Below are 13,709 nucleotides of genomic sequence, written 5' to 3' on the forward strand. Positions count from 1 at the left end.
TCTTGCAGAGGACCTGAGTTCAAGTCCCAGCATCGACATTTTGTCTTCCAACCACCTGTGATTATAGTTCTAGGGGATCTTTAGCTTTCCTCTATCCTCCACAGGTACCAGGCATGCATGTAGCATACATTCATACACCCAGGCAAAACATTCATACATATAAAATAAAATGTGAAGAATAGAACCAACAACACTAACAAAACCCTGCTAAAGTAAAGAGAACAACAACAGCAAACTGACATTAAAAGTGGGAAGAGAGGATGATCAAGTTACATCTAAAGACAGGCACATAGGAAAAACACCTAATTTCTTAGTAAAGACATTGAACATCTGAGAGTGTGGACTGATATTCTACAGGTTTTGAAGTAACAAACAGGCAAACTGTTAGCCATGATTAATGGATAGGAAAATTTACTATGATAGAAATGGATTTGAAGAATTTATGTCTATTAATCCAGCTAAACAAAAGGTATTAGAAAGAATATTCTTGTCTGAAGAGATTAAAGTCACTTAAAAGGACAAAAGAAAAAAATTAATTCCAGGTCAGTTTATCAAAACAGGTCTGTCAATTCCACCGCAACAAAGTAATAGGAATTAATAAACATTGTTCAGCAATAGCTCTCAATATTAATGGTCTCAATTACTCAATAAAAATATATAGACAAGCAGACTGAATTTTAAAGAAAAGCAAAAACAAAAACAGAAACAGGATCAATCTTCTTGATGCCCACAAGAAACACACCTCACCATTAAAAACAGATACCACTTTTGGCAAAAGAAATTTTCTTTTTTTTAAATTAAACTAATATAATTTATTTTAAAATATTTTAAAACTCAGTATGACATTTTTAAGTTATCAAAATAATTTATAATAGTTAAATGCCTCCTAAATATACATGCTATCTTCTGAAGCTAAAAGTACTATGCATGCAACCAGTTTTTAAAATCTATTTGGAATATTAAGCATGATAGAAGTAGAAAAAAATCTCTTATGAAATCCTCTATGAAAGAAAACTGAGAAAGGTTCATGACTGGATAGAAACCATTCCATCTCCAAGGGAGAATACACAGTGTAACTGTGGCTTCATAGAATGAATTGAGTAATGTTCCTTCTGCTTCTATTTTTTGCAATAGTTTGAAGAGTATTGGTATTGGTCTTCTTTGAAGGTCTGATAGAATTCTGCACTAAAACCATCTGGTCCTGGACTCTTTATGATTAGGAGACTTTTAATGACTGCTTCTATTTCTTTAGGGGTTATGGGAGCGTTTAAATGGTTTATCTGATCCTGATTTATCTTACATACTTGGTATCTGTCTAGAAAATTGTCCATTTCATCCACATTTTCTTGTTTCTTTGAATATAGGCTTTGGTAGTAGAGTCTGATGATTTTTTGAATTTCCCCAGTTTCTGTTGCTATATCTTTTTCATTTTTTATTTTGCTAATTTGGATACTGTCTCTGTGCCCTCTGGTTAGTCTACCTCAGGATTTATATATCTTGTTGATTTTGAACCAGCTCCTGATTTAGTTGATTCTTTTTATAGTTCTTTTTTCTACTTGGTTGATTTCAGCCATGAATTTGATTATTTTCTGCTGTCTACTCCTCTTGGGTGTATTTGCTTCATTTTGTTCTAGAGTTTTCAGGTGTGCTGGTAAGATGCTAGTGTATGCTCTTTCCAAATTCTTTTTGGAGGCACTCAAAGATATGAGTTTTCCTCTCATCACTGCTTTCATTGTGTCCCATAAGTTTGGATATGTTGTGCCTTCATTTTTATTAAATTCTAAAAAGGTTTTGATTTCTTTCCTTATTTCTTCCTTGACCAAGTTATCATTGAGTAGGGCATTGTTCAGCTTCCATATCTATGTGGGCTTTCTTTTGTTTTTGTAGCTATTGAAGACCAGCCTTAGTCTATGGTGATCTAAGAGGATGCATGGGTTATTTCAGTCATCTTGTATCTGTTGAAATCTGTTTTGTGACCAATTATATGGTCAGTTTTGGAGAAGGTACCATGAGGTGCTGAGAAGAAAGTATATTCTTTTGTTTTAGGATGAAATTTTCTATGAACATATGTTAAATCCATTTGGTCCATAAGTTTGTTAGTTTCACTGTGTCTTGTTTAGTTTCTGTTTCAATGTTCTGTCCATTGATGACAGTGGGGTATTGAAATCACCCACTATTATATTGTGAGGTACAATGAGTGCTTTGAGCTTCAGTAGAGTTTCTTTTATGAATGTGGGTGCCCTTGCACTTGGAGCATAGAATTGAGAGTTCTTCTTGGAAGATTTTTACTTTGATGAGTATGAAGTGTCCTTCCTTATCCTTTTTGATAACATTTGGTTGAAAGTTGATCTTATTCCATATTAGAATGGCTATTCCAGCTCGTTTCTTGGGACCATTTGCTTGGAAAATTGTTTTCTAGCCCTTTACTCTGAGGTAGTGTTTGTTTTGGACACTGAGATGCATTTCCATTATGCAGCAAAATGCTGGGTCCTGTTGAAATATTCAGTCTGTTTTTCTATGTCTTTTTATTGGGGAGTTGATTCCATTGATATTAAGAGAGAAAGGGTAATAGTGATTGTTGCTTTCTGTTATTTTGGATGTCATTTTTATATTTCTGTGGCTATCTTCTTTTGAGTGTGTTGAAAGATTACTTTCTTGCTTTTTTTTTATGGTGTAGTTTTCCTCCTTGTATTGACGTTTTCCATCTATTATCCTTGGTAGGGCTGAATTTGTGGCAAGATGTTCCATAAATCTGGTTTTGCCATGGAATATCTTGGTTTCTCCATGTATGGTATTGAGACTTTTGCTGGGTATGGTAGTCTGGTCTGGCATTCGTGTTCTCTTAGGGTCTGTATGACATCTGCCCAGGATCTTATGGATTTTATAACCTCTCATGAGAAGTCTAGTGTAATTCTGATATGTCTACCTTTATGTTATTTGACATTTTTTCTTTATTGCTTTTAATATTCTTTCTTTGTTTTGTGCATTTGGTGTTTTGACTATTATGTGATAGCAGAAATTTCTTTTCTGGTCCAATCTATTTGTATTTCTGTAGGTTTCTTGTATCTTCCTGGACATCTGTTTCTTTAAGTTAGGGAAGTTTCCTTCTATAATTTTATTGAAGATATTTACTGGGCCTTTTTGTTGGACACCTTCACTTTCTTCTATAACTATTATTTTTAGTTTTGGTCTTCTCATTGTGTCCTGAATTTCCTGGTTGTTTTGGGTTAGGAGCTTTTTGCATTTTGCATTTTCTTTGAGTGCTCTGTCAATGTTTTCTATGGTATCTTCTGCACCTGAGATTCCCTCTTCTATCTCTTATATTCCACTGCTTATGCTTGCATCTATGACTCCTAATCACTTTCCTAAGTTTTCTATCTCCAGGGTTGTCTCCCTTTGTGATTTCTTTATTGTTTCTATTTTTATTTTTAGATCCTGAAAGGTTTTGTTCCATTCTTTCACCTGTTTTGTTGTGTTTTCCTCTAATTCTTTAAGGGATTTTTGTGTTTCCTCTTTATGGGCTTCTAGCTGTTTACCTGTGTTCTCCTGTTTCTTTAAGAGAGTTATTTATGTCCCTTTTTTGATAGGTTAATGTTTTTATTTGATATATTCTTTATATTTCAAATGATTTCCCCTTTCCTCGATCCCCCCTCCCCGAAAGTCCCATAAGCCCTCTTCCCTCCCCCTGTTGCCCAATCCACCCCTTCCTGCTTCCCTGTCCTGGTATTCCCCTACACTGCTGCACTGAGCCTTTCCAGGTCCAGGGGCCTCTCCTTCCTTCTTCTTGTGCTTTATTTGATATGTGAATTGTGTCTTGGGTATTCCAAGCTTCTAGGCTAATATCCACTTGTCAGTGAGTACATACCATGAGTGTTCTTTTGTGATTAGATTGCCTCAATTAGGATGATATTCTCCAGCTCCATCCATTTGTCTGAGAATTTCATGAATTCATTGGTTTTAATGGCTGAATAGTACTCCATTGTGTATATATAGCACATTTTCTGTATCCATTCCTCCATTGAGGGACATCTGGGTTCTTTCTAGCTTCTGGCTATTATAAATAGGGCTGCTATGAACATAGTGGAGCATGTATCCTTATTACATGCTGGGGAATCCTCTGGATATATGCCCAGGAGTGGTATAGCAGGGTCCTCTGGTAGGATCATGCCCAGTTTTCTGAGAAACCACCAAACTGATTTCCAGAGTGGTTGTACCAGTTTGCAACCCCACCAGCAAGTGGAGGAGTGTTCCTCTTTCTCCACATCCTTGCCAGTACCTGTTTTCTCCTGAGTTTTTGATCTTAGCCATTCTGACTGGTGTGAGGTGAATCTCAGGTTTGTTTTGATTTGCATTTCCCTGATGACTAAGGATGTTGAACATTTCTTTAGGTGCTTCTCTGCCATTCGATATATTTATGTCCTTTTTTTTTGACTTTTCTTTTTTTTATTTAATATATTTTTTATTTACATTTCAAATGATTTACCATTTTCTGGCTCCCCACTCCCTGAAAGTCCCATAAGCCCTTTTCCCTCCCCCTGTTCTCCATCCACCCCTTCCCACTTCCCTGTTCTGGTATTGCCCTATACTGCTGCATTGAGCCTTTCCAGAACTAGGGGCCACTCCTCTGTTCTTCTCGGACATCATTTGATATGTGGATTATGTCTTGGGTATTCCAAGTTTCTAGGCTATTATCCGCTTATAAGTGAGTGCATACCATGATTGATCTTTTGAGACTGGGTTACCTCACTTAGTATGATGTTCTCCAGCTCCATCCATTTGTCTAAGAATTTCATGAATTCATTTCATTCTAATGGTTGAATAGTACTCCATTGTGTATATATACCACATTTTTGGTATCCATTCCTCCGTTGAGGGACAGCTGGGTTCTTTCCAGCTTCTGGCTATTATAAACAGGGCTGCTATGAACATAATGGAGCATGTATCCTTATTACCTGATGGGGAATCCTCTGAGTATATGCTGAGGAGTGGTATAGCAGGGTCCTCCGGAAGTGACATGCCCAGTTTTCTGCCCAGTTTTCTGAGGAACTACCAGACTGATTTCCAGAGTGGTTGTACCAATTTGCATTTGCTACCACTGGCCACTGCTGGCCAGCCAGGCTGTGAGCGGCAGCAGCAGAGTTACAGTGCTTTTTACCACACTGAAGCCACATTAGACCTCTTCCTCCTGCCAGCCAGTTACAAAAGGTGCTCCGCCATCTTGGCTCCTGGATGCCAGAGCGATCTGACAGTGCCAGATACTCAGACATAGTCTGAGGCTAACATTGCTTGGGTCTAAACCTGTCAGGCTCTGGCCTGTACCCAGGCCCTGGGCAGGTCAGTGGGCCATCTGTGTGCCAACCCGGCCAAGAGGTCACTTGCCCTGCAGTCTGCCCAGCACTTGTTGGGGCGTGCAATGCCACCTTGACTACCGGACGCCTGAGACAAAGCCAGCTAGCAGACATAGTCCGAGGCTAACATCGCTTAGGTCTAAGCCTAGCAGGTTTGTGCCGGCACCCAGGCCCTGGGCAGCTTGGTGGACCATCTGTGTGCCAACATGGCCAGGAGGTTGTGTGCCCTGTAGACTGCCCAGCACTTGCAGGAGTGTACCCCACCATCTGGGCTACTGGACACTAGATATCTAACAGACAAAGCCAGCTAGCAGACATAGCCTGAGGCTAACATCACTTGGGTCTAAGACTGACAGACTTTTGCCAGCACCCAGGCCCTGGGCAGCTCGGTCAGCCATCTGTGTGCCAACCCGGCCAGGAGGTTGTGTGCCCTGCAGACTGCCCAACACTAGCAGGGGCATGCGCCGCCATCTGGGCTACCAGACACCAGAGAGATCTAACAGACAAAGTCAGCTAGCAGACATAGCCGGAGGCTAATATTTATGTCCTTCTTAAAGTCCCCTATTATCCTCATGAGATGTGAATTTAAATCAGAGTCTTGATTTTCTGCTGTGCTGGGGTATCCAGTGCTCTCTGTGGTGGGAGAACTAGTTTCTGATGATGCTAAGTAGCCTTGGTTTCTGTTGCTTATGTTCTTGTACTTGCCTCTCACCATATGGTTATCTCTGGTGTTATCTGGTCTTACTGTCTCTGACTGTGTCTTGTCCTTCTGCAAGCCTGTGTTTCAGTATTGCTGGGAGACTATTTCTCTCTAGGAGGAATTTTGATATGGAGAGCTGTGGCACAGGGTCAACTCCAGGGTGCAGAAGGATATTGCTGGTCCTTGCCTTCTTGGGCCAGGAATTTGAGCAGAAGTGGTGGTCTTATCTGTGCTCACAGGTGTGTTGGCACTCCTGGGAGACAAACTCTCTCCCAAAGGTATTTGGGTATGGAACACTGTGGCATAGGATCAGCTCTGGGTACAAAAGGAAACCAGAAGGATCCTGTCTCAAGCTGCCCCTTAGTTCTCTTTTCCCGAAGTGTCTGGGCAGGTCCCTCGGAGCAGAAGTTGTGGTCTTATCTGTCCTCACTGGTATGTCCACACTCCTGGGTGACCAGCTCTCTCCTGGAGGTATTTGGGTATAGAGTGCCGTGGCACAGGTTCAGTTATAGCATAAAGGATTTTCAAAAAGTGTTCTGATAAAATGGAAAAAAAGGAACAAGCAGGCATGACCTAATGTATGACAAAATAGTTTTTTAACCTAAAATTCATCAGAAGAGATAGGCAAGAATATGAGATACACAATAAAGGGGAAAAATCCACTACCTAACACAGGGGCGCATAATTACTTAAAATAAACATTAATCAATCTAAATAAACTACTGAAATTAACACTGTGATAAGTAATTACTTCAAGATCCTACTCTCATCTGTCTCACTGAATACACAGGATTCCCAGACTTACATAGATAGATAGATAGATAGATAGATAGATAGATAGATAGATAGATAGATAGAAAGAAAAACTTTTGAGTTAAATTTCATCACAAATTAAATTATTCTAACAGACATTTATATAACATTTCACTAAAACACTAAACAATAAATACTTACTCATGAGCTGATGGAATTTTCTTTCAACTCAACCATGTAGTATTGTATGAATCCAATGTTAGTTTTAGAAAATTTAAAATAACATTCTATATTCCATCTTATCACAAAAGAATAAAGCTGAATACCAATAATAGAAATGGCATTAAATAGACAAACTCATGAAAAACTAAACAAGACACTGAATATAAATTGTGTCAGACAGAAATGAAAAATGGAAAATTTAAATTCTTAGAAGTGAATTAAAATAAAAATCCAGCCTACTAAACTCAATGGAATGCAATAAAGACATCCCTAAACAACCAGTTTATAGAACTGTGTATCTGTATGAAAAAAATAAGTTGGATCTTACATTAGTAATTTCATGATACACCCGAACACATTAGAAAAACAAGAACAAAGGAATAGATGAGAAGAAATAAAATCAGAGCTGAAATCAATGAAACAGAAATGAAAAAGAAAAAAACAATGCAAACAATAAAATAAGGAGTTGGTTCTGTGGAAAGACTAACAAGATTGACAAATATTTAGACAAATTAACCTCAAAAAGGGAAGATCCAAATTAATAAAACCAAAAATTAAAATGGAATGTTTATAACAGATACTGAGGAAATTTAGAGGTTCATAAGAATATATTAACAATCTCTATTCTATTAAAATCCATGGCGATTTTCTAGCTATATAGGACCTTCCAAAATAAAATCAAGATGGGTAAATAATTTAAATAACATCCAGTGAAACAAGAAGAATAATTAAAAACCTCTCAATTACAAAAAGCAGAATGTCAATTCTCTTCAATTTTTCTGTAAAACAGAAAATAAGGAATATTTTAAGATTCTTTTGTGAAGTCTGTATTACCCCACTATCAAAACTAAACAAAGATTCAAAAACAAATAAAAAATAAATCCATCTCTGATGAACACAGATGCATAACTCCTCAGTAAAATGTTTGCAAATCAAACACGAGAACACATCAGAAGGCAGCTTCATTCCAAAAATGCAGGGGTCATTCAACAAACATAAATCAGTAAACGTAATTGGCCACATAAACAAACTTAATGATAAATATCCACATACTCTCTTCAGTGGATGCATAAAATACAATATCCTTACATGATAAAAGTCCTGAGAATCTAGAAATATGGAGAACATATCTAAACACATTAACGGCAATATACAGCAAGCCCACAACCACCATCATGCTAATCAAAGAAAAACCCAAACCATTTCCACTAAAATCAGGAATAAGAGAAGGACATATACTCTCTCCATTTCTGTTCAATATAGTATATTCTATCTAGGTTTAAAGGTTGAACCAGGAGGAACACCTGCTGATTAGAGATGGCAGTAAGAGAAACAAAAGGAATACTGTAGATGCTACAGCTTGCTTTTAGAATGGAGCTGACATAAAAGACAGCTAATAATGGGACCACATTACATAGTGATGATGACCTATAGATACTATCACAGCCTTAGGGAGTCTGCTGAACTGCCCACCTCCTTATGATCCAAAGAGGGAGTAGTGTTGAGGAATGTCAAGTCTAGTCCAAATTAGAAATTCGGAAATGGTTGGACCTCGATGTAACTATTCTTATGAGCAATTCCATGCCACCAGATCAGGATCTGTTTCCTGTTACCTAGGGCTCAGAGTGAATCTCAGCAGTCTTGCAGGGGAAGCTCTTGGCCATGTGGTTACCAGTTAGGAGAGAAATGAGCTTCTAATAGCCTGTACTGGTTCTCTCTCCTAGAAACTCCTAGAAACTCTGGGTGGGAGGAAGTTCTCTGCCCTACAGCCAACAGGGAAACAGCAGAATGAGAAGGGCTAACTGCATCTGTTAGCTGAGAGGGCTCAGTTATGGTTTTGAGGGGTAAAGATATATTTATTTCTATCTGCATGAGACCATGGCAGTTTAGGACTAGCTATAATTGAGGAATTGTTTTAAGTAGAGGAAAAGCTACTTAATTTTCATAAAATATTAAAATAATTCCTGAACTATAATTCTCTAGACACCAAGAAAATGAAAATCTATTTTTCCAGTGGTGAAGATTTTGGTATATAGTGGTTCTTCTTTCTTTCTTTCTTTCTTTCTTTCTTTCTTTCTTTCTTTCTTTCTTTCTTTCTTTCTTTCTTTGTTTGTTTCTTTCTTTCTTTCTTTCTTTCTTTCTTTCTTTCTTTCTTTTCTTTCTTTCTCTTTCTTTGTTTCTTTCTTTCTTTCTTCCTTCCTTTCTTTTTCTTTCTTTCTCTTTCTTTCTCTTTCTTTCTTTCTCTTTTCTTCCTCCTTCCTTCCTTTCTCTTTTTCTTTTTCTCCTTTTTCTTTCTCTTTCTTTTTTTTAGGACACACATTGTCCTCTAACAACATGTATGGGTTTTCTCTCTGCTTCCATATATATTTTCCAGCCACTGATAAGTATTTTAATATCTTTAGAAATTAAATAGTGGCTTTCTTAAGGCAATACGTTCAAGTATGCTTCGCAGGACAGCAAAACAATACTCTTGTGCAAAATATTATGACTTATTTGTTCAACACACACACACACATACACACATGCACACACAAGCACACTTCATCACTTAATATGCTATAGGTAGTGAGTGCCCTTAGCCACAAGGACAACTCCAATCGTCTAAAATACTAAATAAAATTTTAGTAAATGTGAGTTGACAAATATCAGCTTTATTTTTTCCTCTTATAATAAAATGTCCAAGGCTAGGTGATTTATCAAGAGATTTATGTTGATGTTAGTTGTGAGAATGAAAGCTCAAGATTATGTGAACTTGCGCAGGCTCTTGTGAAACCTCTTGGTTGTGTCACAACATGACAGATGATAGTAATGTGCTCATGGTTTGCTTTTAGCATGCAGGAGCGAGAGTCAGGGTCCAGGTTTTCTTTGTCCTTGCTCTGAAATGTATGCTAGTTTTTCCTTCTAATTTTTAATCTTAATTCACTTTAGAGAAGCATTTTTCCATTGTTTGCTTCAGCACCAATTTGTTGAATCAGCTATTCGTTGATGGCACAGGAAAGATTCCAGATGCACTTTCCAGATACAAGTTTGCTTACAATGTCATAGTAGAGAAAGGCTTCAGCTTGTATCCTACTGGATGCAGCAGTGTACGGTGGAATCCCTGAAGCGCGACCGTGACCGGGGCCTCATCTTGGGCCGGTAGTGCTCCAAAAAAAGCAGCTGTTTGGTGTTGAAAGCTCCCCTTCGTTTCTGCCGGATAAAGTGAACTGCGTCTTCATTCTTCATTCCACATTCGATCAAAGCAAGTGCCACCAGCACAGGTGCCCTTCCTAGCCCAGCCATACAGTGAACTGCCACACAGGAACCAGGCTCCTCTCGGAATTTGTTTTTAAGCAGGCCTAGCCAGTTATCCACTATCTCATCAGGGGGCGGGGCTCCGTCGTTGTAAGGCAGGTCTAGAACACGGATGCCACTGTCTTCAACTAGAGTTTTATCATAAGTGGCATCGCAAACTCTGACTAAGGTTGTCACTCCGTAGTTCTTAAGTTCCTCTGTGAACTTTTTCATCGTCTCATTGGTGGGGTTGTGAGTTATCAGAAAACGCATGTTATCGTAGCAGATCTCCACTGGGGCTACATGATTCATTATGGCAGATCAGAGTATGCGTGCGTGTGTGCCTGCGTGATGGAAATATGAGAACATTAAGCTCAACCAAAGGTCTATTATTGACTTTTATTTTCTTTATTTGGCTTGTTTACTCGGTATGAAGCTTCTCCAAGGTAGGCAGAAAATTATTTAGAATTTGCTCGAAACCAGCCTTGGCCTCAGTGTCTGCAGATGGGTGGTACCTTCAGATTTCAAAACCATCCAGCAACATACTGAATTTACTCACCGGGCCTACATTTAGACTCGAGTTAAGGCAATGGTGGTGGTTGTCTTCCACTTTTGTCTACTTGATGCTTGATTTTACCAGAGTCATTAAAGGAAGTATACTTGCAGTTATTTTTGAGGACAGTCTCGGTGTTCAGAGTCTTCGAGGCACAGGTGAATACCTCACATAGAGCCCGCCCCCCAAGGTCACTTGTCAGGGACGTTGTGCTGAGCCTGGCAGAAATTGGTCTTCAAATTCGGAATCGCCATAAATCCGCAATGTGTTTTCCTCCCAAGTCCTGCGGTGACTGGAGAACTGCAATTCCCCTGCTAGCCTAAGCCTTAGAGACCCTGCCAGACCTGCTGGCGGTGCATGACCTTGAGACCATCCTGCCTCCCTGGCTGCCACCACGTTTCTGCCACCACCACGCAGACACAGAGAGAGGGTCTCGCCTTGCTCTGAGCTGGACAAAGCCCCTACCCCATCGGCTAGCCATGGACGCTGCACCCCAGCCAACTGGGCCACCGCCACCCCCACTCCGATTTATTTATTATGGTTTGCTTGCAAAACAATGGGCTGCATTATGACGTCATCATACACATAGCAACTATTTGCTCATAGCTGTTGTCCACTCTTTTGTTCTCTTCCTACCGCCTATCTCATCCTTTCCTTCCTCTTAATACTCCCGTTTCTGTTTTAATTTCCTACAGTTGAGACCTGAAATATGTGTATTTAAATCTATATCTAATCTTATTTTGCTCTAATGTGAGCTCCAACCACATTCCTGCAAGGATTAGTTTTCATCTTTACAAATAAATCCCTTCCTTTTGGGTGTGTAAACCATGTTTCTTTATCCATCACCCTGGTGAAAGGCATTTGAACTGGCTCCATATGTGGCTATTAGGAGTGAATGGCAGCAAACAGATATGCGAGTATGTCAGAAGTGTGAGGACTTAGTTTCTCTGTTGTGAGCACCCTGGAACTTTGCATGGCGGCTCTACCAGAGAGAGATAAGGGCACCTTTTCTGACATCCTGACCAGAATGTCTTTTGTCTTCTTGCAGCTAGCCTTCTAACTGGGATATGTGACCAGAAAATTTATTTGCACTGCCCATAAGAATTATGTCAAACCTTGTTTGTTTTCTAATACTTATTGGCCATTATTGGTATTTCTTCCTGGCAGGAGTCTCTTCAGCTCATTAGCTTATGAATGAATGATTTGGGAGTTTGGGTATTTAGCTTTCAGAGTTCTTTTGTTAGACATCAGTCCCTGTCAGCAAATGTTTTTCCCATTCCTCTATCTCCTTTGCTCTGCATAATCTTTTAAATTTCATGTGACCTCATTTGCCAATTATTCCCTGGGCTATTGGATTCATTTTCTGAACTCTTTCACCTATGTCTCTAGCTTGGAAATAGTTCATCTGTTTTTCTCTAGCAGCTTCAAAGTTTCAGGTCTTACATAAAATCTTTGATTTTTTTTTTTTTTTTTTTGGTCCAGTGTGAGAAATAAGAAAGCTCATTCTTCTTCATATGGACATCTGTGTTCCCAGAACAATGTCTTGAAGAGGTGGCCATTTAAAGGGATATAGCTCTGTGGGTTTATTTCTGTGTCCTCTATTCTATGTCACAGGTCTGTTTAGGATTAGTATTTTGTCATTTTGTCACTATGGCACAGATGCATAATTTGAGATGGCTTTCTTATATACTTACAGCATTGCCAATGACTGAAGTATTGAAGTTCGTTTGCATTTTTATATAAATTTTTCTATTTCTGTGAATAATAATTGGAATTTTGATGAAGACCACACTAAATTTATACATTGCTTTCACTAATACAGCAATTTTCATATTTTTATTAATTTTGCCAATCCATGAACATGGGCGTCTTTCCACATTTTGACAGATATCTTATTCAATTTCTTCCTTCAGTCTTTTGAGTTTTCATTGTAGAATACTTTTCTCTCCTTTGGGAGATTTATTCCTGTTTTTTTTTTAACTAATTAATTAGTTAATTTACTTCCCAAATGTTGTCCCCCAACACCCTTGCAGAATTCTTCCACCATCCTCCAACCCCTTTGCCTCTGAGATGGTGCCCCCCAGAAATCTCCCTCCTTGGGGCATCAAGTCTCTACAGGATTAGGCACATCCTCTACTACTGAGGCCAGACAAGGCAGTCTTCAGCTACATGTGTCCCAGGGCCTTAGAGCAGCCCATGTATGCTCTTTGGTTGGTGGTTCAGTCTCAGGAGCTCTCCATGGGTTTACTTGATACTGTTGGTCTTCCTATGGGGTTGCCATCCCCTTTAGTTCCTTCAATCCTTCCCCTAACTCTTCTACAGGGATCCCTGACTCTTTCCTATGGTTGGATGTGAGTACTTGTGTCTGTCTCAGTCAGCTGCTAGTAAAGATTCTTAGAAGACAGCCATGTTAGGTTCCTGGTTGCAAGAACAACATGGTATCAATTACTGGTGTTTTTAAAGAGTTGTTCGTGAATAGGTTTAGTTCACAATTGTAAGTGTATGTAAAAGTAAAGAACTGATTTAGGATATTGATTTTGTGATCTGCTGTGGCTGTGTGTGTGTGTGTGTGTGTTTGTGTGTGTGTGTCAATGTCATGTCTAAGAGTTTTCTTGTACAATCTTTAGTCTTTTAAGACCATACCATGGGCAAATAGAGATAATTTGACTTCTCCCTTCCTTATTTAAAGAAAATTATCTTTACTATTGCTCTAGCTAAGACTTCAAGCACTCTATTGAATATGAGAAGAAATACTGAACATGTTCTCCTCTATTTATTTTGATTATACATTTGTCACATGTAATTTAATTAATCAAATTGTAGTATATCCTTTTTAGTCCCAATACCTTCAGGATTTTTA

The 13,709-nt window shown here is 38.8% G+C and overlaps 1 protein-coding gene across 3 annotated transcripts; it reads right to left on the bottom strand.

Moving 5' to 3' along the window:
* Positions 1-10,092: 10,092 nt before the first annotated feature.
* On the bottom strand, positions 10,093-10,608 carry LOC127679807 (protein tyrosine phosphatase type IVA 2-like). 3 transcript variants are annotated; one of them, XM_052175427.1, is made up of 2 exons: positions 10,514-10,608; positions 10,093-10,420 (listed from the first exon to the last, which is right to left on the bottom strand). In XM_052175427.1, exons 1-2 carry the CDS (start codon positions 10,606-10,608, stop codon positions 10,093-10,095), a joined length of 423 nt encoding a protein of 140 aa, XP_052031387.1. The 3 variants fall into 3 exon arrangements, with proteins under 3 accessions (XP_052031387.1, XP_052031386.1, XP_052031385.1); XM_052175426.1 differs by having other exon boundaries at positions 10,093-10,212; positions 10,288-10,608; XM_052175425.1 differs by having other exon boundaries at positions 10,093-10,608.
* Between the last annotated feature and the right edge of the window lie 3,101 nt (positions 10,609-13,709).

This window comes from Apodemus sylvaticus, chromosome 3 (assembly GCF_947179515.1).
Source record: "Apodemus sylvaticus chromosome 3, mApoSyl1.1, whole genome shotgun sequence".
NCBI lineage: Eukaryota > Metazoa > Chordata > Mammalia > Rodentia > Muridae > Apodemus > Apodemus sylvaticus.

What these genes read in the sequence shown, in the direction of transcription:
- LOC127679807 (XM_052175425.1), bottom strand. Translation starts at nt 10,608, where the DNA reads ATGAATCATGTAGCCCCAGTGGAGATCTGCTACGATAACATGCGTTTT.